We start from the raw sequence: 11,327 nt of genomic DNA, 5'->3' as shown, positions 1-11,327 counted from the left end.
GCAATAAATTTACGATATGAGTAAAACACAGATAGGGACACTCAAGCTTCAATCTTTCTTTTTGTCCATTCTATCCATTCATAAAAATACAGAAAGCATTTTATTTCTCTCCAAAAGTTTTATGTAAGTTGTGACTGCACATCCAGACAATTAAAGTGATTTTTGAGATGATGCATTCAAAGCGCCACGGTAAGCAAAGGACGCATTGAGTCCTAAGCAGGTGTGAAGGTAGAAGTTTGCCGAGGAGGAGGGGAGTGGTTGGCCATGAAGCGTAAAGGGGAGAGTACCTGACAATGGAAAACTGGCTTCTTTCCAGAAAAAGCAAAGTTCAAATAGCACTGAAAGCATTACCAGTATTGACGTTTAATTTGGTATCGGGATTCCTAGATGTTTCCACATCTTGGGCAGTGCCCTGTGAAACAGCTGAGAGAGCCTGACTGGTTTGATATGGTCTGTAAGCTGCTCTGAAGTGGTTCTTTCTATTTCTGAGGTCAAATGATCTAATGACTCAAATCATCTTTGTTGTACTTTTTTTTTCTTCGATACCCCATATTTTCAGTATAGTATCAAAGTTTGTGTGCGTGAATATTCAGGAGAATAAGCAATGTTTATATGAACTTGACTTTTTTGACATTTCAACAAATCTTTTTGGCACCTAAACTTTGACCAAAATGTTAAAAAATATCAATTCATTAATTTACGTATTTTAAATTAAAGCTCTGTAATATGACAGAGGGCATTTATGTATCTTTTGTTTTGCTACTTTTTTTGTATTGTTTAACCTTGAACTCCATGCAAACTCATTTGTTCTAGTTATCTTTTTCTCTTTGAAATATTTGTACAATCGTACAATTGTATTTTTGCAACCACGATGACTGAGATAATATTGTCATCATTATCATTGCTAATTGCTAACGTCCAACGTGACGTGTCCTGATATAATGAATGGAGTGTGATCCTCCCATCATCCCTTGCTGCAATTAGCTCGATGACAGACTGCGATTGGATCTTTTTCCCATCGTTTGCTGCGTTCCAGTGGTACAGTACATCCTTCAATGTTGGCCTCACTTTTTCCCCGTGATTGAAAACAGAAACGCCAACAATCCCATCGAATGACTAATATTTATGAATGGGTTGCGACAGTAGCAACAGTAGCTGGATAGAGGCCATGGGGGCGGACGCCCCGTCGCTTCCTGCTACCGTCCCTCCCTCGCCTTCTTACACTACTACTACTCACTGGAGCAGCTTTTGTGTAGCCAAGAATACATACACGTGCACTCACACACAAACGCCCACACACAGGAATGTTTGTGTAAATATTTATCCACTCCCAAATACATTTACATCACGTAACCACACAGGACCCTGTGACTTTTTGTCTACGTGCTATGAACAATTATGATAGTGATGATGCTGATGATGTTAGGGAAAATGATGTTGCATCTTCCCATTAAAGGAGAGTCCAAGTACGGTCCATGAATCTAGTTACCATATAATACATATGTCATACAATGGTTTCGTCAGAAAGATACATCAAATTTCTGAGTCCTAATTGTAGATGTAAAAAGTGTTGAACCAAATTAAATGAATTATTGCAGACAAACACTTATGGAGGAGTCTTTTGAAACATTTTAGAGACTCCTTTGAATTTATTCATTGTTGCACACAAAAAGTAATACAGTGGTGAGTAATGTCCTTCCCAATTCTAATTCTAATTCAAACCTTTAAGAATTCATTGACATGTTATTTTTACATTAGAAACACATGAATTTTTTCCCCCCAGTGAATAATTAAAGAAACAAAGCTTGTTTTCTGATTTTCGCCCTAAGATGAAACAACTCACACCCGACACAGAGCAGAGACATACCATTCATACAAAAATGTTCTTTTCTATGTGAAACCAGATGGGTCTCTCATGCCATGGATTCACCCTTGTCTCCATTGTTTATCCATTTCAAACCTGTCCTCCGCCCTCACTTCCTGATGACTTCCACCTGTTTGTTTCAGAGTTAACTTGCACTCAATGCGCTTTGCATTCACTACTTCTTCTGTAGGTGAAGGCAGTAAGTGTTTAAAGGGTTGTTCCATTGCAACCGGGTTGTTTTATTTTTACTTTAATATATTGTAAATAACATTTATGTTAGCACATTGTGATGAGATGCTGTTATTTCATTAGGAAGTGTAAATTCTATAAGACAGCATTCAGCCTCCTTTTAGCCAAACTTTAGTTAAAACTGTAATTGAAATATTGAATGTTGAAAACAATTAAGTTATTTTTCAGATTCACACTAATTGCATGTTAAATGCTTTGGGCTAAAATCCATCAACTTCAATTTCATTAACCTGGCGCTAAAGAAAAAACAAATGTATTTTTTTTCATAATGAGCTCAGAGTTGATTAAAACACGATCATATACGTTGCCAGTGGGGTTTTATACTGTTGTCAGAGCCTAGAAAGTGAAACATTTCGGTGATAAATAAATCAGAGAACTGCATGTGCAGTACCAGGCAAAGGTTTGGACCCACTTTCTCATTGAATTGAATGAGAAAATGTGTCCATATTTGAGTGGTACTGTGCCAAAGTTGTCATGTGAACACTGGATGAGAAATAACTTGCGGAGCAGAACTTGGAGCACGTATTCGTAACTTGCCGTAGGAAGTGACACGTTTTCTTTCATTTCAAACCACAGAGGCCAAAGTGAGAGTCAGCGTGAGTTTCCTTCACCGCGGCATCGTCTGCATCATTAACCAGGAAGGGAAAACTCCTATGAGCTCAGAAATATGTTGGCAGCGAGCTTCAAATAGAGAAAGCCAGGACTTTCAGGCGGTCTGTAATAGCTTGCTGCTGTCATAACATTGGGAAACTCTGCACATCATGCGAATAAAATGTCTGATGGGAAATCACATCTGTGTGGTTCCATGTCTTGATTAAAACAGCAAAAGAGGGAACCACCTTTTTTTATTCATTGTCCAGTTGCAACAAATCCATGACGAGACAAGAAGTAAAATTGAATGGAATGATACTGCGTGGCTTCTGCTGTACGTTTGACCTTTGATCTACAGAACTTGATAGGAATGTGTTTCCACATTGGACATAGCAATCTGGGGCCATGCTCTATACAGAACAGGAAGATGGCCACTACTCTGAGGGAATTAATCTGATTAACTGATCTGATTGTCAGATTTGTTCAATACAATCTAGAGACCTTTGTGATTAAAAGTTATCAAAAGCTTGTAGGTTCATTGAACGACGTAGACGTTGTGCGGCCATTTTACGTTACTCACGAAAAGACAAACATACTTTGACAAGGATTTCCAAATCTTGACATGCTTGATGAGAGTCATGGTTTGAGTACTTTTGCATGATTGTATCAATTGAAAGTCACAGCCCCACTGACTGTCAACCATGGACAGAATCAGGATGACTACGGTTGTCCAAAAACTGAACTTTTTGAAAGTGTTTGTGCTAAACACGTGTTTTGGTAAGAAAAAATTGGATACAATTATTTTTCAAATTGTGCTGATGAATGGAGTTTTCATCAATAGTGAAGTGAATTATTCGTGCATCTTCCAGAGCCAGGCTGTAACGCAATGTACAAAAACAATGTACGTGACGTGAAGTCATTTAAATCAAATCAATGATCACCTAGGTATTGTTATAGATTGCAGTACATTATGTCACCTCTAGGCTATTTCTCCTGGACTCTTCTGCTTTGAATCACTCAGCAGTGATTCTTGTCATGCGTGTGTGTGCGAGGATCCGACCGATGCTGCATGCAGCTTTTTTATTCTTTTTGTAAGGTGACAAATAACCAGGTGTAACCTCTTAACTTTTTGATATTTAAGAGCACACCACAAAAAAGTACATTGTATAATTAGTTCACGAGGTATATGTATGAACTGATGTGGAGATGCAACAAAATTATAAATGCTTGTCTTTGCTTTGGTGAATTCAAAAATGAAACTGTGCTTATTATGATATATATTTTGCTAATCAAATCGATAGGACTAATTATATAAACTGGATATATTGGTTTAGTGGCTGTATTAGAAAGACAATCTGATGTGCATGTGCTGGTAACTCGGCCAGTCGGCTTCCGGTATTTTCTGGAATGTGAACCCTGGGACTTGTGTTGAACATCAACATCTTGAAAAGTTCTCGGACAGCTCTTTAAAGAACAGCAGACGCGTTGCAGGCGATTCACAAAGGCACAATGCTGACCTCTAGCTTTTAAAAGCAAGGTGTTGATCTAGTTTCCTGTGTGTCCAGACCAGAGCATTGATCCAATGACCTGTGATCATGTGACAGAGTGACTCTGAATTTAGTCGAGATGGACGATCCTCCGTCGCGACACTGAAATGAGTCTCCCATGCAAGACATTCTTTTAGCAAGGCGTCTTATTCCACTGAGATTATTCCGTGCACTGCTCTGTGGGCTTGTTGAAATGTTAATAATGAAACTCCGCCTGGCGTCAACGCTTTGAGTGCCTGAATAAAACAGTCTGGTAATCCTTTAAGCTCATAAATACAGGATGCAGCCAGAGATGAAGGACAGAAGTCAAACAGGGTTGTTCCAGAAAATAAATACCCCGAGGGTGTGGGGAGCATTCACTGCTCCTGTTTGAACTGCACCAAATCAATAGTGCAGCCTGAAACGTGTTGGATCAATGAGTGTTGTTCTAAAGTGATACCAAAGAATGTGCAGTATTGATCACCTCTCTCAGGTCAACCTTACAGCCAGTCGTCACTGACCACAATAAAACACCTGTTTGCAAGAATATGTCGCAGAGACAAAGGAACATACTTAAAATGTCTGTGGGTGTTTGCACTGATGAGAATGTACTTTCTTTTCAATTTAAAAGCAGCAGTGTTTGAAGGTTACTCGCTACCTTTACCTGAGCTCAGGTACTTCACTTGAGGTTTCTGGTCCAGGACATTTTGACTTTACTACGTTTCAGAGGCAAATAAAGGATATTCTTTCCCTACATTTTAATATCGAACTACTGCTTACATTTCGTCAATACTACTATATACTTGTGTTGTTAGTACTTTTACCTTTGATACTTTTATCACATTTTGCAACTTCTGTACTTTAATATTAGTAATTATTTGAATGCAGAAATTAAATTGTACTAAAGTACAGTTGACTTAAGATCTAAATCAAATCAATCAAACTTATTTTACCAGTCTTGGTGGAATATATTATTTTATCATGACAAAAACCTGTCTGTGTATAAAAATGCCAAAGAAAACGAATAGATTAATAATGAAGGTAGACTACAAAGGGATTCTGTAACCAAGAGGCACATGATAAAGCATCACACGATCACATCTCCTACCCATAGCTACCAGTGTTGTGTCCCTTTAAAGGTTTGCCTCATGTGTTCATTTTCATGCAAATTCTACGCCCCATAGAAATTGGAATTCTAGACAAGATAACATAATTTGAGTTTCTCAGACATATGTGCACTTGTTTTTATTAAACTCTCACTGTGCGGTTCATAATAATGAAACGTAGAACAATATAGTTGGTGTTGTGCTCTTGATTAGATTTGCACACAATATTATTGGCTGCCTAAAAAAGTGATTTCTCAGTTTATTTTTTGGAAAGAATCGTTTGTTGTGCTTGCTTTCTTTATCTTGCCTTGACTCTTCATTGTGTACAGTCGGACTTTTATCTGGTGAAGGCTTCTAATTCCTGAAGTGAAATCCTCTTAGGATCTATGCTCTATTTCTGTTTGGTCTATAGGGTCTTTTTTAAATCCCCATTAGACCAAGCTCATTGGCTGAAAACGAAACACGCATGCACACAAAATCACACACCATCCAGCAACAAATAGCTTGGCGAAGTGCTCGAGTTTAGACCAGTGCAATCTAACTACTGACACAAAGGGAGGCTTTCACTGTTACTGGTAAGAAAAACTCTATTCCTTTCTTTTATTTTGGGAAGATTGTCGAATCGACTTGGGTTTGAAATCTGCACAATAAGGGAATTTTATTTTGAACGGATGAAATGAGATACGTTTGTTTGTATGTTTTTACATACTCTTCAGATCGATTTTGAGTTCCCTCTTGAGTTTCATGTATATAATATTCAATTTGCATTTCGTTGTATCATTTGGTATTGTATATATGTTTTTGTTTATTTCTTGTTTTAAATTGTTTGCCTCTGCATTGAATGAGAACAAAAGATTTTTTCTTCTGGTAGTGAATTTAGTCATGGGTCTGTGTCTAATCGAAAGTCAGCTGCTTACAAGAGTTTATTGTCTATCTGTTGCTCACACACAGACAGCGGAAACACTGGGTCAAATGTGACTTATTTCGTACAAATAATCACAGCAAATCTCTAATTCATTAATTTGGATTTGGTAGTTAGGGAGAAGAAGATCATCAGCTCAGATTAGCACTTTGACTACACATAGGAAGGAGGACTAATTTGAAACAGTGTGGAAGGCAACGTAATCCAATGACATCGTGGCTCTGCGTACGTCACAAACTGCTCCAGAAACAGAAAGCACAGACATTTCAAAGCAGTGGGTCGCTTCCATCTGTAACCCAGCAAGCAAGAGAGAGAGAGAGAGAGAGAGAGAGAGAGAGAGAGAGAGAGAGAGAGAGAGAGAGATATCTGTTGCAGCTCAATAATCCTCTTAGTACTTAATAAGACTCACTTGGTATACAGTAGCACAGTCACGGTAAAGGGATTTTGAATCTCGATTGTTATTTGGGGATTTTTTTTTTCTTTAGCCCTCAAGGGGCTTTACAAACAATTTTAGAATTTGTAATTTTGTACTGCACCAATTGAAAAGTTGAACAGAATTGAAAAAACAACACGACATCAACACTTTCAAACCTCAAAAGTGTGCATCACGAACATCATTTACATTATTTTTAATTTAAACTCCTTATCTTATAGGCTGCAAACATGTCTGACAACATGAGTGATTTGCCGGAGACCCCGACTCAGACAGGTGAGTAGGAGCAGTGTTTCCAAATAAAACACAACAACTTCATATTTAAACAACTTGGTGACATTTCTTTGTTTTTGTGCGTTCGGTAGTGTGTCCGGTCAATATTTGCAAAAATAAATTTGTGGTGTGAGTGATAAAGAATTTTTTATATCACTCATAAACAGAAACCATTCATTTAGCATGAACACCAAAATATAATGGATTATTTGGACCGTGAGAGTACACTTTATGAATGCTGCTTAACAAAACCCAAGTTGCTCCTGCTGGACTAAGAATAAATTGAAATTTACGTCTGCTACAATACCTGTAATAAAACGCTATTTTCCTTCCTTATAGGTCCAAAAGGAGTCATCAATGATTGGAGGAGATTTAAGTTGGAAAGTATGGACCAGGAGTCCTTGCCAGCTGCCAAAAGAGAACTGCTGAGACAAATGTCCTCCCCGAGCCGACCAAAAGATGATGCCAGAGCAAACATTAACCGCAAGGTACCGTATTCAACCAATCAGAGCAGAGGTGGACCTTTGGCTACTCATGAGTTTAGGCTGCAAAGTTTATTCACCTAAAAAAACGTATCTCCTGAGTTTCTTTTACAGTCAAAGTCAAAAGATAAATTATTTTGAGGCCCCATGACGTCACGCGATCAACCCTAAAACTAAAATTACTACTTGCTTAAAAACTTGCCGCTCTTTCTCAGGTCTAATTCTAACTTTGCCTTTGATTTCCTTTTTCAGATGAGTGTCCAAGAATATGAGCTGCTTAAAGAGGAGGATGAGGGATGTTTAAAAAAATACAGAAAAAGATGCATGCAAGACATGCATGATAAACTCAGCTTTGGGCCCAGGTTTGAAGGTGTGCATGAGCTGGACAGTGGTGAGGCCTTCCTAGAAGTCATCGAGAAGGAGCATTACAGCACAGTGGTGGTTGTCCACATCTACAAGGTTGGGGTCAAAGGTTGTGAGGAGATCAACAGCTGCCTGGATTGCCTGGCCCTTGAGTACCCCACTGTAAAGTTCTGCAGGATAGATGCTGTGTCATCAGGGGCAAGCGAGCGGTTCTCAGATGAGGTACTGCCTACTCTTCTGGTCTACAAGGCTGGAGAACTACTAGGGAACTTCCTGGCCTGCACACAGCACCTTACTGAGGAGTTCTTTGCCACTGATGTGGAGGCCTTCCTCAACAGCTATGGCCTGCTTCCAGAAAAAGAGTTGCCTGGTATGGAAGATGAAGAAGAAAACGATGTAGAGTAAACAAATAGTTTGGCTGATAAGCAGCACAGGAAGCTGTTTAGGATGGCTGGATAGAGGGCAATAAAAGACACTATAGTACATACAACAAATAGAAATACCGTAACATCTCCAGTAGCTCCACTAGCTAGTGAGATGAGAAATCTTACATCCAGTTGGGGCAGAAAACTTGTTAAACGAGTGTGGGTTACAGGACATAGGGTTTGCATGTGTGAAAATCCCATTTTTCCATTAAAAGGTGGTCCATAACCACCCAAGCAAAAAACCCAGACAGTTACCTGTAATATAATGTAATTGCAATGTCTTATTTTGTAATGGTAAGAATATTACATGGTGTATGTACTTGCATTTAATGTAAAAATATATCAAATACATTTCTTTTGTAGCACTTCTTTGGGATGATCTGTAAACAAGCTATTTCTAAATCCAGGGTTTTACAAAGTGACATCGTCAAACGAAAGTTACGTATGTAACTACGGTTCCATGACTCCTGGATGAAATAGAACTATATTTCAACAAGAGTCTACTTCAGTTCTCTGCGGCGCTTTTTTCCAAGATTTTTAGATAACAACTTACAAAAGCTAAGTAGGACAGGACCCCTTAATGATTAAGAGGTCAAAGCACTCTGGATGTGGAAACATTGTTATGCTTGTGTTCCATCTGACGTACTTGAGCCATCATGGTGGGGGTTGTCCATCCATGAGTCTCTGGTATATTACTATCATCAGTGAGGAGTTTGTCCATGACTGTTTTATGTGTATTTTGTGAAGAAAGTCTACTTAAAAGGAAACCATGAGTCTTCACCATGAGGTTTTCTTAGTGTAATATGACTCGGCATGGGGGGTCACTAGCACCTTTGTCATATTTGATTTTGTCTTGGGTTTGGTTACTATTTTAAACAGTGTACTGGATTATGTTAAGGCCGAGCCTACCACACATTTGAATAAAATAAAATTTGATAAAACCGTTTTGCATTTCATTCCATTGTGATTGAAGGCTCGTTGATTAGATCTCTGAGTGACAAAAAGATGCTCAGAAATCAAAAAGTAAAAATCATAACCTTTGTTTTTATGCTGTGTCCAGAAGAAATAAGAGCGAGTGAATGGTTGTTTGTCTCCTCCTCACAGCAGTTTTCAAGGTGTCTTATACGTGGTTTCATTTAAGTATACAACCATTTATCTTTACATTGTCTTCAAAAGAGCATTTTGAATTACTCCAAATTCAACACTAAGGGAACTGTGACACGAATACAGATATTTCTCTCAGGATATACTCTACATATGTCAGTGTACCACATCTGGCTCGGCTTGCGCAGCCTCTGGCTGGTCTTATCTCATTACTTCACAGGTAGCGTGTCTAAGATTGATCAAATCCTTTTGGATGCCTCCCACAGGAGCTTTGTGTGGAGTGTGAGGTTGCCTGAAATGCCCAAACATGTCAGCCAGACATCAGCTGATCTTGGTGGCAGGCAACCACCAAAACATCTCCATTCTGACAGTGCATGTGTGCCCTCGCTGACACACAATGTTCACACCAGTTGTTATATTCCTCCGAGCGGGCTGAATCATATAAAGTACGGGTGGCGTTCTTCCAACAAGGGTGTAGAGTTCAGTGAGTGTAGGAAACGCTATAGAGAGTCCAACCAAGGGTCCAGCACCACTTCAAAACCAGATGACTCGCTGTAAACAATAAACCATCAAGAAGTAAGGTGACGTATTTTGCCTCAATATTCTGCAGAGCATTAACATAATCAAAGCACGGGGCACTTTTAAGATGAGTTTTACAGATTCATCTGCATGACAATTACAGTAAAATTCAGAACAGCTTTAGAATGGTTCGTTTTTTCCAGTTACCTCAGGGAACTTTCTTCTTGGCAAGAAAAAACGGGGCATGATTTGACTCACTACTCCCTTCAAACAAATGTTTACCGTAATGTTTACGGAAGCAATGACCACCTGATCCCACCCCCACATCTGACATTTTGATTCACCCGTTGTTTACTGCTTCGCTAATTGGAAAACTTTTGTGATTTTTTTGTTTGGACGCTTGTAAAGCCCAGCTGCCACGCTCTACTTCTCCCACATAGAAACAACTTTACGGAGGTGACGTCACGGCCGTGGGGACCTGGATCGAGGCACACATGGCCCCTGTGACCAAACATGGAAGCGGATGTGAGCGAGATGACATAATCACTATCGGTGGTTACGAGCTGTGACCACAGACGTAAAAGTTTCCTTTTTTTAGATATTTGTACTTTCCTTGTGACTCACTATTTTCAATGATAAATTGATGATGCAAATGTTATCTTTTGACTAATTTACTCCTGATACGGGTAAACTTATAATTAACTAAAAAAAAAAAAACTAAAAAAAACTACCAAAAACTAAAAAGTACTTTTCAAATGAGTGAAACGAATGGACACAATTCAATACAAAGGCTAGCATTCTATTAGTTAAACAAAGGTGGAGTGAGCAAACAGTTAAATATAACATGAGAGAGGTTGGAAGAGATAAGAATCAGAGGTATGAGGATGAGAAACACAACAGAAACTGCTGCAGAAAAAAAAATTGCAGTGCACTTACAACTCTCACATCACAGTCCACATTGGGGTTGGTATCACTGGTGTTTCTCACGCTAGGTTGACTTCAGTAATAATTTAAATGAATGGGCAGATGAATGCAGGTCACATCTTCATCTGTTTGCCAATGTCGTAAGAAACGTTTCAGCACGGATCACACCTAAACTCCTGCAAACATCATAAATTGCTGGGTGTCTTTGTGTGTCATTGCTTTTGAGTTCCCCTCTTATAACAAGTGCAGACAACAACCAACGTGGCTGAGTCAGATCAAGAGGTTTTGCCCAGGAATGTTACTATAGGTTTCTCTACACCTTGGTTACCAGGCGTGACAGTCAACTGTAATAAAATAGTCCTGCTGCCTGGAGCAATTTCCTTCTTTAACACTTCCTATGTTCGTGCCATCAGTATTTTTTCTTAGGGAAGTATCACCTTAGTTATGAACCAATAAACCTCTGAGGTATCTGTTAAAACAAGTCCAGACAGGGTCTAAATACCTATTGGGTATGTATCACCATATAGCGACACGGTTAATATATGA

At 38.9% G+C, this 11,327-nt stretch overlaps 1 protein-coding gene across 1 annotated transcript; it reads left to right on the top strand.

Annotated features, from left to right (window-relative positions):
• The first annotated feature begins 5,801 nt into the window (after positions 1–5,801).
• On the top strand, positions 5,802–9,168 carry pdcb (phosducin b). Its single transcript, XM_037469980.2, has 4 exons — positions 5,802–5,911; positions 6,913–6,967; positions 7,304–7,452; positions 7,699–9,168. Exons 2-4 carry the CDS (start codon positions 6,922–6,924, stop codon positions 8,212–8,214), a joined length of 711 nt encoding a protein of 236 aa, XP_037325877.1. The 5' UTR covers positions 5,802–5,911; positions 6,913–6,921; the 3' UTR covers positions 8,215–9,168.
• Positions 9,169–11,327: the final 2,159 nt, after the last annotated feature.

The sequence above is a fragment of the Pungitius pungitius genome, chromosome 7 (genome assembly GCF_949316345.1).
Source record: "Pungitius pungitius chromosome 7, fPunPun2.1, whole genome shotgun sequence".
NCBI lineage: Eukaryota > Metazoa > Chordata > Actinopteri > Perciformes > Gasterosteidae > Pungitius > Pungitius pungitius.
This window is presented reverse-complemented; position numbering and strand designations above follow the sequence as displayed.

Bases quoted from the DNA above. Each gene is read 5' to 3' on its own strand.
- pdcb (XM_037469980.2), top strand. From the start codon at position 6,922: ATGTCTGACAACATGAGTGATTTGCCGGAGACCCCGACTCAGACAG. The intron at 6,968-7,303 runs GTGAGTAGGAGC...CCTTCCTTATAG, and splicing joins GGAGACCCCGACTCAGACAG to GTCCAAAAGGAGTCATCAAT. The intron at 7,453-7,698 runs GTACCGTATTCA...TTCCTTTTTCAG, and splicing joins GAGCAAACATTAACCGCAAG to ATGAGTGTCCAAGAATATGA.